General features: G+C 39.8%; 1 protein-coding gene and 1 pseudogene across 2 annotated transcripts in view; one reads left to right on the top strand and one right to left on the bottom strand.

Annotated features, from left to right (window-relative positions):
- The window catches only part of ZC4H2 (zinc finger C4H2-type containing), a 34580-nt gene extending 19763 nt beyond the window's left edge, over positions 1-14817 (bottom strand). Inside the window, exon 1 of one of the 2 annotated variants that reach the window (XM_036271291.1) lies at positions 14664-14817. In XM_036271291.1, the coding sequence (XP_036127184.1) occupies positions 14664-14716 (53 nt within the window). In that variant the 5' untranslated portion in view covers positions 14717-14817. The remainder of the gene's footprint in view (positions 1-14663) is intronic. The other variant, XM_036271292.1, reaches the window with a different exon arrangement.
- A 2825-nt stretch (positions 14818-17642) lies between these two features.
- Positions 17643-18500, top strand: LOC118636499 (annotated as a pseudogene).
- The last annotated feature ends 2936 nt before the right edge of the window (positions 18501-21436 follow it).

Raw genomic sequence — 21436 nt, 5'->3', positions numbered from 1 at the left:
AGAAAAATATTTGAAACGTTAATCACCAAAAAGTTTTAAATTTGATAAAAACTATACACGCACCAAATCAAAAAGTTCAACAAACCTCAGGCACAGGAAGCAAGAAAAAAGTATACCATTATCACTATCAAATTGCTAAAAACAAGTGATAAATTAAAAAATCTTAACAACAGCCTGAGGAAAAAAGACACATTACCCACAGAGAAACAAAAAATGATGAAAGCAAGATAACAGTGGCATACCATTTTTAAAGTACTGAGGGAAAAAAATGTGCCAAAATGAAAGCAGCAAGAGAAAAGCAGTTAATTACTGACAAGGGAGCTCCCAAAAGACTGTGAGCTGATCTCTCAACAGAAACATTTCAGGACAGAAGGGATTGGCATGAAATATTCAAAGTAATGAAAAGCAAGGATATACAACCAAGATTACTTTACCCAGCAAGGTTAGAATTTAAAATTGAAGGAGAAATAAAGAGCTTCCCAGACAAGAAAAGCTAAAAACATTTGTTACCAGCAAACAAGTATTATAAGAAATGGTAAAGGACCTGCATTAAGAAGTTAAAGAGGAAGAGGAAGAGGAAGAGGAAGAGGAAGAGGAAGAGGAAGAGGAAGAAGAAGAAGAAGAAGAAAAGGAATGGAGTTAAAATAATAAAATGGCAATAAATATGTATTACCAATAATCACTTTAAATGTAAATGGCTTAAATGCTCCATTCAAAAGACATGGGGTAGCTGAATGGGTAAGAAAGCAAGACCCATATATATGCTGTCTACAAGAGACTCACCTCAAAACAAAAGACTCACAAAGTGTAAAAGTAAAGGGGTAGAAAGACTATGGTCTGCCTATAATAATCCCACTTTAAAAAATAAAGAAACAAGTGGTAGGATAGACAAACACACACCATGCTATCACTGTGCAAAAGAAAGCTGGCTAAATGCAGTGTGTTATCTTGGATTGAGAAACAGGACATTATTTGAAACACTGTTAAAATCCAACAAATTAATCTATAGAGCCAATGCAATGGTAGCAATTGATGACAGAATTTAGAATTCATATAGTAATACAGAGTCTATGGTAGTCCAAAAAACTCTACAGAAGAATTACAAAGTTGGAGAACTCACACTGCCTGATTTCAAGAATCATGATACAGTTCCAGTAATCAGAACAGTGAAGTATTGGCATAAAGATACACAAGTAGACCTATAGAGAGGAATAGAACCCAGAAAAAAAACCCACAAATACAGAGGTGGGCAAAAGTAGGTTTACAGTTATTTGCATGGAAAAAGACATGCATGTTATGATTATTACACTAGCTTGATTAGCTCAAAAGTATGTCACAATGCAACTGTAAAACTATTTTGCCTATCCCTGAATATAGACAATTGATTAAAAATTATTCTTTTCCTTTATTGATTTTAGGGAGAGAGAGATAGAAATATCGATGAGAAAGAACATCGATTGGCCGCCTCCTGCATGCCCCACACTGGGGATTTGGCCCACAATCTAGACATGTGCCCTGACCGGGAATCAAGCCAGTGACCTCTTGGTGCATGGGTCAACGCTCAACCACTGAGCCACACAGGCTGGGCTAGACAATTGATTTTTGACAAAAGTACAAAGGCAATGCTGTAGAGAAAGGATGGCCATTTCACTGAACAGTCCTCAAACAACTGAACAGTCCTCAGACAACTGATAGCCACATGCAAACATAAATAAATAAATAAATAAATAAATAAATAAACAAACTTCAACCTATTCTTTGCATCATATGCAAAAATTAAGTGAAAATGGGCCATAAGCCTATGTGCAAAACTTAAGAATAAAATTTCTGAAAGAAAACATGGGAGAAAATCATTGTGACTTTGGCTTAGGCAAATATTTCTTTGTATATGATACAAAAATCACTCTATAAAAAAATACTGATTAATTGGCCTTCTTCATTTATACTTAAAAAACTTCTGCAGTTCAACAGGCACTGTTAAGAGGATGAAAGGAAAAATCACAGACTGGGAGAACATCTTGGCAAAGCATGTGTCTGATGAAGGACTTGGATCCTGAATATATAAAGATCACTCAAAATATACAATAAGTAAATAAAACAACCCAATTGATAAGTGAGGAAAAGGTATGACTAGACACTTCACCAAAGAAGATATATGGGTGGCAGAAAGAACCCATAAAGAAGGTGCTCAACAAGATTAGTCATTAGGGAAATTCTAGTTAAAACTACAGTGAACTACAAGGAACCATCATTTCACACCACTGGGGTAGCTATAATGTCTTTTTAAGACACACCATAACAAGTGTTGAAGATGTGAAGAAACTGATATCTTTATACTCTGCTTCTGGGGATGGAAATTGGCACTACTGTTTTGGAGAACAGTTTTGCAGTATCATAAAAATGTATGTGCATGCTTGTCATATGACCCAGAATTTTCACTCTTAAGAATCTAACCAGAAAAAATGAATACATATTTCCATGCAAAGACTTATAAAAAACATTTAGAACAGTATTATTCATAAGAGCCAAAAGGTGGAAACATCCCAAATGTTTGTAAACTGGTGAGTGAATAAACATGTGGTATACCCATACCATGGAACAAACAAAAGAGAAACAGACTCTGAGATACAGAAAACAGACTGACAGTTATCAGAGGGGAGGAGGCTTGGGAAGCTGGGTAAAAAAAGGTGAAGAGATTAAGAAAAAAAAAATTCATACAGACAGCAGTATGATGATTACCAGAAGGAAAAGGGGGTGGGGGGAGTTATAAGTGAGTAAAGGGTGACAAGAGACTTGACTTTGGGTGGTGAACACACAATACAGTGTACAGATAATATGTTGTGGAATTGTGCACTTGAAACCTGTATAATTTTAATAACCAATGTCACCCCAATGAATTCAATAGAAATTAAAAATAAATAAAAAGGAAAGGAATACTGATATATGCTACAATGTGTATAAGCCTCAAAAAATATACTAAGTTATATGCAATACCCTGAAAAGACAAATCTGTAGAGGCAGAAAGTTTATTACTGGTTGCCTGAGGCTGTGGGTGGATAACAGAGATTTCTGAAACTGGGCATAAGGGCTCTTTTGGGGATGATGGAAATGTTCTAAAATTGTATTGTGGTGATAGTTTCAAAACTGTAAATTTGCTAAAAGTCATTGAATTGTACACATAAAATGGATGGTTTCTATGGTATGTAAATTGCAACTCAATATAGCTTTTAAAAATATATCCTCTAATGGCTTCTTATTATACACAGAACCAAATCTAAACCAACATCATCATCTGAACCCAAATTCTAAGCTGTTTCTACTCCTCCACCCATTTTCCCAGGACAATAAATGACTTGTCAAAAGACTTGTGTAGGGAAATAGATTTTTAACTGAGTTAGTTGATTGAGGTCCCCAAGAGAAATGGGAAGAGGGTTTATAATGAAAAAAAGAAATTGGAAACTCATCACCCTTTTGATTGATTGTCTTTACTGTGCTCTTCAGGCTTAGTATCTAATGCCTAGCCTTCCACCCTCTGTCCAGCAACTGGGTAGTTTGGGTTAAGATTAAATCTAAGTAAAAAGGTCCTTCTGTTCTCAAATCTACAAGTGGGAATCAAGCCAGACATGGCTTAAATGCGCACACACACACACACACACACACACACTCGCGTGTATGCGCTTTTCCTTCCCTTTATACTTTCTATCAATCAAGCAGACAAAAATTTTATTAACCAAGTACCATTTATCCAACAGTGTGATGAATCCTGTGGGTGATGTATGAGAAGAGCCCCTTCTTCAAATAAAAATAATTTATTGTGCCCTGGCCGGTTTGGCTCAGCGGTCAGAGCATTGGCCCGCAGACCAGAGAGTCCCAGGTTTGGTTCTCACAAAGGGCATGTACCTTGGTTGCAGTTTGTCCCCAGCCTCAGTTGGGGTCATGTGGGTGGCAGCCACTCGATGTGTCTCTCTCACAACGATGTTTCTCTCTCCTCCTCCTCCTCCCTCTCTCCCTCCCACTCTATCTGAAGATAAATGCAAAAATGTCCTTGGTTAGGATAAAAAAATAATAATAAAAAAATAGTTGATTGTGATCCAATACAGAAGACAGACCAAATCATAACTGTTAGGGTTGAAATGGAAGTAGGACCCCCAGAGTCCTTATTCTCTCTTCAAATCCAACCCTAGTTGACTCTACTGGAGTGCACCTTTATATACCTCCCTGGTACTCCCAGGGCTCCTCAGAACATTATTTTCAAGCCATCAATCAAATCTATCCTCTTCATTTCAGAGATGTAGAAACAAATGTCCAGAATGGGAGAGGAACTAGCCTGAGAGCAAGCAGGTATGATCAACTGAGTCCTCTAAATGTATAGACTTAATGCATAAAGCAATTCGAAATCCAGATGACTATATACACAAGAACCTTCTAGAGGCTGGCACTATACCATATTTCTCTTTGTAAGTTTCATGTCATCTATCACACTGGCCATTAGTGGGGCTCAAAAATTACATTTGGAGGACAAATATGAATGCAAATAGGTGGTAAATCCAGGTTACTGATTGTAATTTTAATAGACTCAGAGGAAGAAAGACATTACCACGGTGGTGAGGGGGTTTTACTCATTCAGTTAACATTCATTAAGAGTCTATAAGTGCCTAGGCCAGAGGCTGTGTCTTCTGCCCTCTGTGCTCACGCAGCCTCCAGCAACGGTCTTGCCTGGCACACGGGTGTGCATGTGTGCACACACACACATGCACACACACACACACACACACACACACACAAAGAGTCTATCAATGCCAAAAACTGGGAATTAGGTGTTAAGAAAGGCTTTATTTAATAATAATAATAGCTATTATTATTTGGGGGGGGTCTGTACACTCCAACAACTGTGCTAGGCACTTTACATGCTAATTCTAATCATAACCCTATGAATAAAGTATGTTTAACTTCATTTTTACAGATTAAAAATTTCAGGCTAGGAGAAGTTAAATGACTTGTCCAAGATCACAAAGCCAAAAGGAAAATCCAGTGTGCTGAAGCTAATCATCTTTCCATCATACTAAGGAACTTTCCTCATATGGATTTCAAGCCATAGAAAACTAACCAATAGAGCAGATTCCTTTCCTGGGTCAGACAGTAATTTCAGGGTAAAAAGAGCACATCATGGAACTTCTTAGAACCTTGGAAGTTCTGCCTGAGGAGTGGGACTCAGTGTGGCCTTGCACAGAGTTGTTGGATGACTTCGAGAGATGAAATCTGTGGAAATGTTCAGCCCTACAAGTGAGGAAATCTTCCAAGTCATTAAAGGACTGATTTTATGTGGAAAACTTCCTAATTAGATCCTCCCAAAAGGCTAAAGTGCAGCTGGTGTGGCCAAAGAATCCCAGAAAAACCACAGGATATTTCCTTAAGGTTTCCCACAATCACTGTGGCCATAGTTTTACTTAACTGTTGATCCAGGATTTGTGACCTCCCTAGACCACAGCCTTTCCAGACAGAGTCTTGGGCCAAGACAAGAACATTCAACTGGCTCACTTCTTGCCAATGGCTCTTTGCTGGCTAATGTGGAGGAAGGGTGGAGAGGAGAGGTTCTGGGGCAATGGGTCATCCATTCCCAGGTCAAACTTGGCAGGCACATCTGTCATTCAGTTTCAGAGGTAACTTAGCCCCAACACTCACTCAATAAGCAGGGTAAGACAGCTGGTACATATAGGACTTGAGGATGGGCAGATCAAGTGAGGGCACTGGCTAGTAGAGATGGATGGAAAATTGCTCAGATTTGCCGATGAGCTAAGGAAATGGTGAGGGCAGATCTAGAATACATTAAGTAGGCATAACATGACAGGTCTTACCAATGCAGTGGTTTTCTAAGTGTGGTCCCTGGACCAGCAGCAACAGCATTGCCTAGGAGCTTGCTGTAAAGGCAATTTCTCAAGTCCCACTTCAGATCTACTGAATCAGACACTCAAGATGAAACCCAGCAATCTATGTTTCAAGGGCCCTCCAGGCGGAGCCTAATGAATGCTCAGGTTTAAAAACTATTGTGTTAATGTTTTCATATGCAGGAGGTCAGGAGAGAGAGGAATGAAGAAGTATTCAATTTTAGGATGGGGGGACATTTACTACTGTTGAGGAAGACTAGAAAAGGAGAATGTTTAGAGGTGGGTGGAATTGAGAGTTCTGTTGGGGCCTGAGATGCCAATGATACATCCAGTGGGACTGGTTAAGTGGGAAGTTGGATATGTGAGTCTGGAACTCAGAGAAAAGATCAGAGCTATTCACCTTAATTATAAGATCCTTGAGAACAGGCCTAATTTATCTTACTGGTTCCCACAGAATATCCCAACCCTGTGTACAGCCCAGAGCAGGTACTTGATTAATGTCACTAAACGAAGAAAAACCCAGCTTTTCCTTCCTCCTCTAGTCTGGTAAGAACACTGCCTAAATACTGTGTTCTTCCATTTAATAGTTAGTTATTTGCTCATCTGGGGAAACAGCTACTGTCAAAACAGCAGGTTTCTTAGAACAGTTCACAGCTCACTGCCAAATGCCAACTCTTTCCCATTCCCTCTTCGGTGGTCAGCACTGTTTGGCTTCAACTGCCCATCCCTAAGTCCCAGAGGTCTCAGCTGTCCTGTGATTTACTCTTAAGTGAGCACTCAAGCCAGGTGACAGAGGAGCTTGCTACAGTAATGACGGATGGATGGAAAGAAGGAAGAGAGGGAGAAAACTTTATCGTAAAGCAAAATAAGTGCTATAATAAATCTCCCTGTGGGAGCCCAAAGGGGCAGTGATTTATTTGGACTGTGGAATTTGAGGTTTTAAACAAGAAGTGGTGTTTGTTCTGGGTCTTCCTTGAAGAATGAGTAGGATTTTACAACCATGAAATGATGGAAGGGCATTCAAGAATAAAGGATCAGCACTGGCAAAGGTCTGGAGGAATGGAAATTTATGAAACAGGAACTTCTGTGTGGACAAAGGATAGGGTAAATGAGAATTAGTGGCAGGAGATAAGAGTGGGAAAGGGGCATGAATAACATAGCAACAATTACAGGCAAGTGCCTGTCCAATAGACACAGCAATAAATGACCTACAATGAGAAATGAATTTCACATTGTGACCCAATACACACATACAGATATAAAACAGAAACAAGACTTTTCACAAAGAATACCTACCATTTCTTATGCAATGTTTGCTGACATTTTCTATCTTGTTTTTATTATTTTATTAAATTTATTGGAGTGACATTGGTTAATAAGTCATATAGATTTCAAGTGTATGTTTCTATGATATGATCTGTATATTGTGTGGTGTGCCCATCATCCAAAGTCAAATCATCTTCTGTCACCATATATTTGTCCCCCTTTACCACCCCCTTCTCTCTGGTAACCACCACACTGCTGTCTGTGTCTATGAGTTTCAGTTTTATAACCCCCATATTAGTGAAATCATATGGTTCCTAGTTTTTTCTGACATATTTTGCTTAGCATTATATTCTCAAGGTCCATCCATGTTGTCACAAATGGCAGTATTTCATCTTTTTGTATGGCTGAGTAGTATTCCATTGCATGTATATACCACATCGTCTTCATCCAATTATCTCTTGAAGGACACTTTGGTTGCTTCCATGTTTTGGCCACTGTGAATAATGCTGCAGTGAACATAGGGGTGCATATAGCTTTGTGAATAAATGTTTTCTAGTTTTTCAGTTAGATACTCAGAAGAGGGATTGCTAGGTCATATGGTAACTCTATTCTTAAATTTTTGAGGAAAATAATCCTTTTCACAAATGTTGCTAACAACTGGCTAATTCATTTCATGATATACTAATGGTTCATAACCTTTGTTTTGAAAAGTACTGCTTTAGGCAATAGAAAGTCAGTGACTGTGTTTGAAGAACAACATAACACCAGTGCTTTAGGAAGGTTGTTCTAATAGCAGTGTGGATGGCATGGAAGATGGTGGGTAGGGGAGAATGAAGACAAAAATATAATTCTATAGGTGGAAATGGATACAACATTATAAATATCCAGGATAGTCAAAATGAAGGCCTAAGATGGGGCAGTGAGTATGGAGGTGGAGAGTGGGGCAGGAATTTGAGTCAGATGTTGAAGGTAAAAACAGTAGGATATGCTAAGTGACCAAGAGGTGAGTTATAAAAGAAAAGATAATCAACATTTGACATTTGGGTCTCAATCTGAGGGCACCATGCAGAGAATGATAGCATTAAACAAGAAGTTTAGGTGGAGGAGCTGGATTGGGGCAGAAAGAGGTAAAGTCTGAAGAGTTAGCCAACTTGAGTTGTGTCTGTGGAACAATAAGGTAGACAAGAACAATAGGCTGTGTGATGTATTGACTGAAGCTTGGAAGGAAGTTAGGGGGTAGAGATTGGGAACGTGGGGTATAATTGAAGCCATGGGAGTACAAGAGATCACCCAGGAGAATGTGTCGAGAGAAAAAGAGAGCACCCAGGATAGAAACTTAAGAGGATCTACCTAACACCACAATATTTACTTCCAAAATGAATTCTTCTTTTGTAAATCCTCACTCGAGGATATTTTTCCATTGATTTTTTTTTTTTTTTTTTTTTTTAGAGTGGGAGGAAGAGAGAGTGAGAGAGTAACATCAATATGAGAGAGACACATTGATTGGTTGTCTCCTGCACCACCCCAACCAGGGCCAGGGATCCAACCCAGGTACATGCCCTTGACCAGGAATCAAACCTGTGACCCTTCGGTCCCTGAGCCGACACTCTAACTGGCCAGGGTGAGTTTTTTATTTCTTAAGTGAGGGAAGCTTGTTGTGTATGAATACGGATGCATAGGGACATCAGTGTGTACAATGTATGTGTATAGATGGCATGTACACGTTAAGGAGATGATAGTATGCATTTGGGGAGCTAGTGAAGGGCTCTAGTTCATCTAGCAGTGGCTGCATTTTCACTGCTTCATGGATTCTTCTTTCATTCCCTCTTTTCCATCCCTTTTGTTGTTGTTGTTGTTGTTGTTGTTCCATTCTTTTCTTCTCCTTTCCACATATTCACATGCTCCTTCATCACCTTGAAAGCTTAAGGAATGTATGGGCAAAATAGACCTGTGTGGAATTTGTGGGATAAGATCTGGAGCATAGTGCTGGAGTGTAGTTGTGATTGGGAGGAAAGACAGGGCTGGGTATGTGGTCAGAGTCAGGAGTGGGGAATGGTCTATGGTGGGAGAATCCACTCCTGAGACATTTTCCACTTCGAATTCTGCCATTGATGTACATGAGAACTGAGTATGAACGTGTATATTTCAGGGCCTATGCCTGGGGGTGTGTTTGGCTTTCAATTGGTCTTAAACAGGTATTTAAGTAATACTGCCATCATCCCTGCTACTTCTGCCCAGAAATAACATTACTACTATTTTTTAAAACAGAAATAGTTGATTCTGTTTATACCCTGAAGAGGTTTAGCAGTAGAACAGTTGAAGAACTGTGAATACTGGTTGATCAGATTATCAGTATTTGTTGAAATGCATAAGCCATGTGAATAGGAGGATATATTCTTTTTCCTTTATGTGTTAAAATAGATAAGTTACCTAACCTCTCTGAGCCTCAGTATCTTTATTTGTAAAATGAGGATAATTCCTACCACAGATTTCCATGAGAAAGATTAAGTATTAAATGAGCTAAGAGCTTTGGAATTAGTAGCTGTCCAACAAATGTTACTTCCTTTCTCCAGTTCCTTCTACCCCTGCTTTGCTTCTTCCTTCTTTCTACCTCGCATGCATGTTTACCGGTCCATAGGTGAACATCAAGCACATATATGTAGTAATTTCCCCATTGCAAATTCTTAAACCAAGTGATGTAACCTTTGTATATTACTGTAAAATTGTCAAAAGCAGGATAATTTAAATCACTTTTGGTACACATATATCTAGAACTTTTAAGTCTTTTTGGTGGATTGACCCTTTCTCATTATATAATGTCCAATTTTGTCCCTGGGTATTTTATTCTTTTTTTTTTTTTATCCTCACCTGAGGACATTTTTGCATTTATCTTCAGATAGAGCGCCTGGGTATTTTCTTTGCTCTGAAATCTGCTTTATCTGATATTAATATGGTTGCTCCTGCTTTCTTCCGATTAATGTTTGCATGGCATCCTTTTCTATCCTTTTTTTACTCTCAACCTACTTGATCATTATATTTGAAGTAAATTTATTATAGACAGCGTATAGGTGGGTCATGGTTTTTAAGTACACTATTTTTTTGTTTTTTAATTTATCTTTATTGTTGAAAGTATTACAGATGTCCCCCTCCTTTCCCCCCAAGACCCTCTCCTCCCCATTCCCACTCCCTTGCCTTCACCACACTATTGCCTGTGTCCATTGGTTATGCATATATGCATATAAGTTCTTTCATTAATCTCTTCCCACCCCCCACTCCTCTTCCCTCTGAGGTTTGCCAGTCTGCTCCATGCTTCCATGTCTCTGGATCTATTTTGTTCTTCAGTTTATTTTTGTTCATTAGATTCATTTACACTCTGTCTTTTGATTGATATATTTAGACCATTTATATTCAACAAATTATCAATATGTTACGTATAAGTTTGCTGTTTGTTTGTTTGTTTGTTTGTTTTTGTTACCTGTTTGTTCTCTCTGTTTTTAGTTTTTCTGTCTTCTTTGTCCTGCTTTCCTGTGGGCAACTTGCACATTTTTCAAATTCCATTTTGGTTTATCTATGTTTTTAGTGCATCTCTCTGTATAGCTTTTTTAGTGTTTTCTGTATTGTTATATATACGTAATTTATCATAGTCTTCTGATGTCATCATTTTACCAGTTCAAGTGAAATATAGAAACCTTATCTCCTTTTACATCCCTTTACACTCCCCTATTTACAATATAAATGTCTTACATATTTCCTCTACATACATTGAGAACATGAAACTGTGATAAATTCTGACCCAATCATCAAACATGATTCAGACAACTTAAGAGGAAAATATATTCTGTTGTATTTACTCATGTTTTTGTCTACTGTATTCTTTCTTCCAAGGTTCCTTCTCCTATTGTTTATTTTCTGTTCTAAGAACTTACTTTAGTCATTCTTATAGAGTAAACCTTCTACTGATAAATTTCCTGTTTCCTTCCACCTAAGAATGTCTTGATTATCTCTATTCACGAAAGATGTTATCACTGGACACAGGATTCTAAGTTGATGATTCTTTTTCTTCAGCACTTAAACAATGTTGTTCTTCTTCCCTCTAGGGCTTCATCAGTTTCTAATGAGAAATCTGCTGTTATTCAATTTTTTTTCCTCTAAAGTTATAGATAAGGTGTTGTTTCTTTTTGGCTGCTTTCTAGATCTTTTCTTTGCCTTTTGTTTTCAGAAGGTTGACTATGATGTGTTTGGTGTGAATTTCTTTGGGTTTATCCTGATGGTATTTGTTTAGCTTCTTGAATCTGGAGGTTTATGTCCTTTGCTCAGTTTGGGAAGTTTTTATCCACTATTTCTTCAAGTACTTTTCCAGTCCTGACCCCTTTCTTCTCTCTTTCTGAGACTCTGTTGACATGAATGTTAACATAAATGTAACTATTAACATGAATATAAATAGTCCCACAGGTCTGGATGCTCTGCTCAATGCTTTATTTTTACTTTTTTATAAAATCTGATTTCCCTCTGTTGCCCGGCCAGTGTGACTCAGTGGCTGAGCATCGACCCATGCACCAAGAGGTTGCTGGTTCGATTCTGGGCCCGATCCCCAGTGGGGGGCATGCAGGAGGAGGCCAATTGATGTTCTCTCTCATCGATGTTTCTATCTCTCTCTCTCTTGCTCTCCCTTCCTCTCTAAAAAAAAAAATTGCCCTGGCCAGTTTGGCTCAGCGGTTAGAGCGTCGGCCTGTGGTCCGGAGAGACCCGGGTTCGGTTCCCGCTAAGGGCGCGTACTTCGGTTGCAGTTTGTCCCCGGCCCTGGTTGGTCATGCGGGTGGCAGCCACTCGATGTGTCCCTTCACATCGATGTTTCTCTCTCTCTCTCTCCCTCCCACTCTATCTGTACAAAAAATGGAAAAATATCCTCGGGTGAGGATAAAAAAAAAAAAAAAAAAAAAAAAAAAGTTTAAAAAAAAAAATTAAAAAACATTTCCCTCTGTTGTTCAGATTGGGTGATTTCTATTGTTTTATATTTAAGTTGATTCTTTACTCTGTCTGCCCCATCTTTCTGTTGAGCAAGATTTTAAGATTTTAGACAATGGAATACTACTCAGTCATAAGAAAAGATGAAATACTGCCATTTGTGACAACTTGAAAATATCATGCTAAGCAAAGTAAGCCAGAAAAAGTTAAGAACCATATGATTTCACTCATATGTGGGATATGAAACTGAAAACAACAAATAAACAAATAAGTAAAACAAACAAACAAACAGACAACAGTATGGTGGTTACCAGAGGGAACGGGAGTGGGGGCAAGTAAAAGGTAAATGAGGTCAAATATATGGTAACTTTGGGTGGTGGTCACAGAATGCATTGTATAGATCATGTAGCATAGAAATGTATACTTGAAACCTGTATAATCTTATTAACCAATGTTACCCCAATAAATTTAATTTAAAAAGATTTTTGAGCTTTTATGGTTTTTTGGCTACTGTATTTTTTCAGTTCTCAAATTTCTATATGATTTTTCTTTGTTTTTTATTTCTTTGTTGAGACTTTCTACTTATATGATGAGATTTTTCTATGTTATCATTTGTTTCAAGTGTGTTATAATTGCTCATTGGAGCTTTTTAATGATGGCTGGTTTAATTTCTTGCCAGATAATTCTAACATCTCTGTCACTTGTCATTTAAGTTGATAACCTGGGTATGGCAAGTGATCCTTTTTGATTAAATTTGAACACTGTGGATCTCTTTTAAATATTTTGTTTTTGCAGGCCTCCTCTCACATTGTCCTTTTGCAGGAAAGGGAGACAGTAGAAGTCTAGGTTCTCTACTGGGCCTCTGATTGTCATCCGGGTTGGGTTGGGGTTTTGTGTTACTGCTCGTTGGGGATGGGCGTTCAGCCCTCTTTCTAAGCCTCTGATGATCCCACCACAGCTAGTAGTGGTAGGAATGATCGGTTTAAAACTGGTGAGGGTATTAGTCATACATCCCATTTGGTCTTCACTGGGAGGGATCATTTTTCCTTACTCCCAAGTGTTCCTTCTTTTGGAGTTGGGCAGGGGCTTCTTTAAAGTCTTGTAAGAGTTAAAATTTAGGCTCTCCACTTACATACCTAATCTTCTTATTACCTACCTTGTATTATGACAGCTGGCCTTTTCCTGCACCAAGTTATCTCACTCCCTATATCCTGATGCTTTTGCAGAAAAGAATTGAAACATGCTCCCTCTCCACTCTTTCTAAGACCCTCTACAAGATAGAGTGGGAAGACCAGGGCCTCTGCATGCAGATTGACTGAGTTCCTGTCAAAATCTGGCATTTCCAGCTGTTTGGCTCTGGAACAGTTAGTTGCTTAAATTTTCTGAGCCTCTATGTTCCTAGTTGTAAAGGAGGTAGGTGTAGGAAGCTTTCAAATCTCTCCCTGAAATGAGCAATAGTATGTCAAAGGGCTTGGCCCACAAGAGTTCAACAAATAATAGTTCCCTTCCTTTTAGTCCCTTGCAGAAGTAAAGATATAACCCCTCCAAAGGACAAAAAAGTCAAGGTGCATCCCCACTACCACCTAGGCATTCACTTTAAGGTTAATTTAAATCTCTTGGTAAAAGTCTTATTTCTTAAATTGAGACACTTGCTATCCTCCCTATTTTTCTCCACTTTCCTAGAAAACACTAAAGGGAGACAGCTGGACCCATGCTACCCTCAAAATGAGGGTGCTATTGTGTTCTGAGCAAGGACAACATCATTGCCTAGCCAAAGCCACTCCCAGAGGGAAGGGGGGTGGCAGACAACTCCCATTTTGCCTGCTTGCCCTTCACCTCTGGAGCCTAAGAGCAGCTGCTGCAATCTTACCAACTGATGGGGAACCTCCTCCCCAGTCTCCATCGCTCCCATCCCCCTTCGGGAGCTTGGGATAGGAGGGGAAGAAAGTGGTGAATGAATGGAAAGCAAATACACACGAGCAAGCCAGCGTTTGCCATCCTCCCAGTCCCGGCCTACAGGGATTCCTCAGCATCCCCAGCCAGCAGTCTCTGGCAGCAGCCACCAGCCCCAACACACTAGGCTCTGCTCTCAAAACGCTCACCCGAGCTCCAGGTCCTGAAGTTGAATGGGAGACTGAAAAAAATCTCGACACCTAAAGATCAAGGAGCCAAACACCTTGGAGCCAACAAACTGAAAATAATAATAGGTCCAAGAATGCCGTCCCCCAACTCCCACCCCAAGAATAAAACTGTCTTGGGATCAACACCCCCCCACCTCCTTGCGTCTCCATCTGGCTTTCTTAGCCACATCTGGCGAGGTCTCTCTCCGTCAAGTGGCTGTTTCTTGTCTCTCTATATGGTCTGTTTTAACTCTCCCCAGCCTCCTTCCCACCCTTGAAATCCGTGGTGTATGGGCTCCTTTCCCACCCCCCTGAGCAAGTAGCCCAACAATAGATACTTTACAAGGTAACTCAGCCTTCTCCCTCAGCGAGAGATTGGGGAGGGGGGCTTCAAGGGGGCCTGGGGGCGCTGCAACATTCCACTTACCTGATCTCTTTAATGCTTTCCAATTTGCACATTATTTCTTGCTCATCTGCCATGCTTTTCACTTTCAACTTCACCTCCCGAGAAATGTACAAACACACAAATCCAGGGATACAATAGACACAATGTAACCAGCTCCTCCCGGCATGGGGCTCTGAGTCTGTGCGGTAAGGACTCGAAGAAGGCCTGGGAGCTGTAGTCGCAGTTCCAAGGCCAGTCAGGCAGCCCAGGGGCCTGCAAGACTACAAATCCCAGAAGGCCAAGCGAGACACGCCTGTTTCTCTTCCTGCAGCCGCGCTTTAAATCAATTTGTCACAGATAATTTATGTCAAAGGTTGTGGAGAGTGCAAGGGAATGGTGACATTTGTCTGTCCCGTGCGTGGGGAAAAAAATGAGGAAAATTTACCCCAGAAGAAAAATGGAAAGATGAGAGATATACAACCCTCCTGGGACCCTCCCGCCTACTCACTTAGTAAAGGATACCAGAAGTTGCTAATTAGTAGATACTGGGGCTGAAGAGAAACCCTGCAAGGGTATTCGCTTTGAGATGTTGTGTTTAGTTAGGCTGCTGCCTGGGAACAAGTGGCTTTGACATTCAGATGAACATGAGATGGGATGGTATGGAGAGAGAGAAAGACAGAGAAAGAGTGAGAGAAGGAGGGAGGGAGGGAGGGAGGGAGGGAGAGGAGGACAGGGGAGGGCAGGGAAGGAAAGCTGCTAAAACTGGGATTTGGAGGGGTAACTTTGTTTCATCTGGCCCTACCTCCATTCTACAGTAGTTCAGCTCAGATTTTGGGGAAGGCACTGGGGGACATGAAGGTAAATAAAAGGAAGTCTTTGCCTTTGAGGAGCAGGAGGGACAAAAAGGAAACATTACAGTGCACTGTGCTGCCCTAGTAAAGGAATAAATAAGGTGTAACCTGAGCAGAGAAGATGTAAACAGGTCTCAAAAGGTGGCTGTGAATTTGCCAAACAATTGGGGAGGATGGACTTCCCAGAAGAGGGCATAACACATACAGAGAGGAAAGGATAAACTGGCCAAGGCATCTGGACCATAAGGTTCATATATGGGATGTGCAGGTGGGAAAGAGAAGGGGGAGATATATCTAGAAAAGGTAGGTTAGAGTTAGATTGCAAAAGACCTTGAATGTCACACTAAAGTGTTTGGACTTAATCCTATAAGGTACACATTCATCCAATACACATTTATTAATTGCTTACTACATACCAAATAATGCCAAGTTATTTAATGTTTCCAAACACACAAGTGCTAAGGTTGGAGGGATGTCTTAGGGAGGTGACTCTAGAGGCAAAGTGGAGAATGAGTTAGAGGAGATGATACCAAGTAAGAGGTCAGAAAGCATTCACAGGCCCAAAAAGCTAGGCTTTGGACAAAAAGAGGACTCTGGCTCACTCCCAACTAAAGGTGAGTGGAAATTCTCTCTGATTGAGCATGCACTTTTTTTCTGGGCCTCAGTTCCCTCCTCTGAAAATGGAACTAGTTAACCCCCAATGGTGCTGAATATAGGACTTGATATATTTTAGGAGCTGGAGAAAAATTAGTAAAATATGAATTCCAGGACATTCTGGGTGTCCACACTGATGTTAAGATCTTTCCAGGGGAGGAATTGAAGCCCTTCTCTTCTTCAGATTTCAGACATGATAACTTTCACAGTCAGGAAATTATCCCTGGTTTCTAGCCTAATGATGTCCTGTTGGGCTTTAAGGTCCCTGTGTTACAGTACCACTAGTAGTCACTTGATCACTACTGAGTTAGGTTGCCATAAAGACTGTGGATCTGAGCTACCCTAGCCATAGAGTCCAGAGCCAAGAACTGGCCCCAGACCTATCCTATAAAAGGAGGGGGTAGGGAACAAGCCCATGTAAATACTTGGCATGTATCAGCTACTGTGCTGAGAGCTGTATGTGTAGTCCCTCATTTCATCCTCACGACCACTCTTAAGGGGGTAAGTAGATTCATTCCTTTTTACAATAAAGAAAACTGGCACAGAAATTGTCCTGGCAAAGGCCATATAGTAAGTTACAAAGCTAAAGCCTGGGCTCAAATTGAACCAAGCTATTTGCAGATTAAGGAAGGGAACATATATGAAAAAAATATGGAGACTAAAAGTAAAATGAGGTCTTAGATGTATATATTTATGTCAAACATAAATTGCTTTGCAATATGAGTTAACTCTGGTTTGAAGAGAAATAGAGGGTATGTATGGGAAACAATTTAGGAATGGCCCTTGAGGTTTTATAACTGATATCTCTTCTTCCACTATCTACTTCCTCTTAGAATCTTTACCTAACACTATGCTCATATACCTGGTAAGGGTCTAGATGTGGCTTTGTATCTGTTTAAATTTAAATGTGTTAATAGCTTTACAGTCTGATTTTAAGAGTAATTTGGCAAATATCTTGTCTTATAAACCTCACCAAAACCCTATTTCACAGTTGAGGAAACAGGCCAAAAAAAGCAAAGGACTTATAAAAGGTCACCCAGCCTGTCTAACATAGAAACAGGACCACTGACTCGGGGCCCTTTGATCTTTTCATAGCTCTACACAGCCTGTATCATTCTGTTACTGCCTCCATGGAATCCAAATGTCTCTGTTACTTCTTCCAGGTGGTACACTCCAATACATGGAGCCTCCCGAGGGACAAGTTATGTCCCATGCTGCCAATCCATGGACATTAAAGGTAAATGACAATTAATGTAACAGAAGGGGCTTTGGAGGCACCTAGTGCTTGGAGGAAGGTTTGTGGTATCTGTAACAATTAAGGTGTTGAATTAAGGAAAGGGTTCATAAGCCTCTTAACTTCCATGGTTTTCTCTTGGCTCCTTAACCTCTTTAATAACAGATGTCACTTTGTCCTTGTTGAGTTGTAAGAAACCAGGCTAACAATGAGAGGAAGGAACTATTACAGATAATGAGAGGGGGATAAATAGGACAGACCTTCAGCAGGGCCAATACCACCATGTTTTCTCAGGGGGACATTGTTGGCGTCTTGGCCTGGGCCAAGCAGCTGCAAGTTCAAAATATGGCAACTTTGAAAGATATTACCAGGTGACTTAAGTCAATCAAAAACATCAAGAAAGTTACCAAGTATATGAAAATAGGAGCAGCAGCATGAGCTGAGAGGAAGCTGAAACCAGCTCGAGTGTATGGAACAGGATCTTCAGTTCTGTATGAAAAGCTGATATCCAAGTGCCTGAAGACAAGAAGAAACACCTCCTTATCGGTATGTCCTCAGGTGGAGGTGCTATCCATTCCTCAGATGCTAAACAGATGAAAAGTGAGGTGGTTATGTTCACAGCAATCAGGAAAGAAGTTAGAATTGGTGATAAAATTAGGGGTATACTTCATAGGATTCATTCTGACCAGTTTCTGGTGACAGTCAACGAGTGGGAAGAAAACCCTCTATTTTTGTAGATGCATCAATTATTGCTGTGGAATTATTAAATTTTGGATATGAATTTGAGGAAGGATCTGTCGTCTTTAATCAAGTTGGGTTTGTCATCTCCTACAAGATAGAAGAAAAGCCCATTTTTTCCCTTAGTACCATTGCAAGTGCTGGAAACATGAGTATCTACGATGACATTGATACTGACGTGCTGCAGAATTACCAGGAATGTAGTCTGGCCAACATCATCTACTATTCTCTGAAGGAATACACCATAAGTGAGCAAAGCACCAGGATGATAGCCATGGGCAATGCTAGTAAGAATGCTTCTGAGATGATTGACAAATTGACTTTGACTTTCAACCACACCCGCCAAGCTGTCAGCATAAAAGGGTTGATTAAATCATCTCCACTGCTGCAATTCTGGATTAATGAAAATCAAGTGTCGTCCTCAGACAAGAGATAAAGAAGGAAAATTCAGCAAGCTGATTTTATTTTTAGCTTACTGCTGTCCTGTTCAGAATAAATTATTGGTCCATTGTTTTAATTACTGAATACATAAATATATTTGTAAATTATCTTACAATAAACAACTTACAATAAGAAAAAAAAGAGAGGGGAATCTAATGAACAAATAAACTGATGAACAAAATAGTCCACAGGCCTGGAGGCATGGAACAGACTGACAGATCTCTGAGGGAATGGGGGCCAGAGGGACAGGAAGAGATTAACCAAAGAACATATATGCATAGCCCATGGGCACAGATAACAGTGTGGTGAAGGCCTGGGGTCAGGCAGGGGCTGGAGGGAGGGGAGCAAAAGGGGGGCGTGAATGTGGGACATCTGTAATACTGTCTCAACAATAAAAAATGAAAGAAAATAAAAAGAAACCTGCCATTCTTTTGGATTGCTGATTTTTTGAGTTTACCTTCATCTTTTACAACTGTGGATTTCATGGTTGAAAACAGGTTCAAGATTATACACCATGATCAAGTGGGATTTATCCCAGGAAAGCAAGTCTGGTATAATATTCACAAATCAATAAATGTAATACATCACATAAACAAATTGAAAGACAAAAATCACCTGATCGTATCAATAGATGCTGAAAAAGCATTGAACAAAATCCAACACCCATTTTTGATAAAAACTCTCAGCAAAATGGGAATAGGGGGATCATACCTCAACATGATAAAGGCCATATATGACAAACCTACAGCCAACATCATATTAAATGGGCAAGAACTAAAAGCATTTTCCCTATGAACAGAAACAAAACAGGGATGCCCACTTTCACCACTTTTATTCAACATAGTACTGGATGTCCTAGCCACAGCAGACAAGAAAAATAAATAAATAAAAGGCATTCAAATTGGAAAGGAGGAAGTAAAACTGTCATTATTTGTAGATGACATGATATTGATTGTATAGAGAAAACCCTAAAGATTCCACCAAACAACTATATTTAATAAATGAATTCAGCAAAGTAGCAGGATACAAAATCAATATCCAGAAATCGATGGCATTTTTATACACCAATAAAGAATTATCAGAAAGAGAAACTTAAAAAGGCAATCCCATTTCCCATTACAACAAATGAATTAAGATACTTAGGAATAAACTTAACCAAGGAGGTAAAAAACCTGTATTCAGAAAACTACAGGATGTTGGAAAAAGAGATAGAGGAAGATATAAACAAGTGGAAGAATATACCATGTTCATGGATTGGAAGAATTAATAACATTAAAATGTCCATACTACCCAAAGCAATCTATAGATTCAAAGAATCTCTATTAAAATACCAACAGCATATTTCACAGATCTAGAACAAAATACTCCAAAAAATTATATGGTACCAAAAAAGACCCTGAATAGCTGCAGCAATTTTGAGAAAGAAGGACAAAGTAGGAAGTATCACAATACCAGATATCAGGTTATACTACAAAGCCATTATAATCAAAACAGCCTGGCACTGGCACAAGAACAGGCATATAGATCAATGCAACAGAACAGAGAACCCAGAAATCGACCCAAGCCAGTATACTCAATTAATATTTGACAAAGGAGGCAAGAGCATACAATGGAATAAAGACAGTCTTTTCAAAAAATCGTGTTGGGGAAATTGGGAAGGTACATGCAAAAGAATGAAACTAGATCACCAACTTATACCATACACAATAACAAACCCAACATGGATAAAAGACTTAAATGTAAGTTGTGAAACTACAAAAGTCCTAGAAGAAAACTTAGGCCGCAAAATCTCAGACATCTCACGTAGCAAAATTTTAACTGATACATCACCTAGGGCTAGAGAAACCGGAAAAAAATAAACAAATGGGACTACATGAAATTGAAAATCTTCCACACAGCAAAAGAAACCAGCATCAAATTGAAGAGGGAACCCACTGTTTGGGAGAACATATTTGTCAATGATACATCTAATAAGGGGTTAATCTCCAAAATATGTAAAATACTCATACAACTCAACAAAAGGGAGACAACCCAATTTAAAAATGGGCTGAGGCCCTGGCCAATTTGGCTTAATGGCTAGAGCATCAGAGGGGTCACAGGTCTGATTCCCAGTCAAGGCCATGTACCTGGGTTGCAGGTTCGATCCCTGGCCTCGATGGGGGTCATGTGGGAGGCAGTTGATCGATGTGTCTATCTCACATCGATGTTTCTCCCTCTCTCCCACCATCTCTTCCATTCTATCTAAAAATCAATGGAAAAACATCCTCACCCAGCCGGTGTGGCTCAGCGGTGAGCGTCAACCAATGCACCAAGAGATCACCAGTTCAATTCCTGGTCAGGGCACATGCTTGTGGGCCAAATCCCCAGTGGGGGGCATGCTGGAATCAATGTTCTCTCTCATCAATGTTTCTAACACACTCTCTCTTTCCCTTCCTCTCTCTCTCTAAAAATCAATAAAGAAAACAAAATTTAAAAAATATATCCACGCCCTGGCCGGTTTGGCTCAGCGGTTAGAGCGTCGGCCTGCGGTCCAGAGAGACCCGGGTTCGGTTCCCGCTAAGGGCACGTACTTCGGTTGCAGTTTGTCCCCGGCCCTGGTTGGTCGTGTGGGTGGCAGCCACTCGATGTGTCCCTTCACGTTGATGTTTCTCTCTCTCCCTTCCTCTCTCTCCCTCCCACTCTATCTGTACAAAAAATGGAAAAATGTCCTCGGGTGAGGATAAAAAATATATATATATATATATATCCTCAGTTGAAAGAAAAAAAGAAAAAAAAGGGATGAGGACCTGAATAGACACTTCTCCAAACAGAACATGTGGATGGCCAAGAGACATATGCAAAAATGCTCTAAGTTACTAGTCATCAGAGATGCATGTTAAGATGACAAGGAGGTATCA

Source organism: Molossus molossus, unplaced genomic scaffold, assembly GCF_014108415.1.
Source record: "Molossus molossus isolate mMolMol1 unplaced genomic scaffold, mMolMol1.p scaffold_m16_p_2, whole genome shotgun sequence".
In the NCBI taxonomy this organism is placed as follows: domain Eukaryota; kingdom Metazoa; phylum Chordata; class Mammalia; order Chiroptera; family Molossidae; genus Molossus; species Molossus molossus.
Note: the sequence above shows the minus strand (reverse complement) of the source record. Positions and strands in the feature narration are given on the sequence as shown.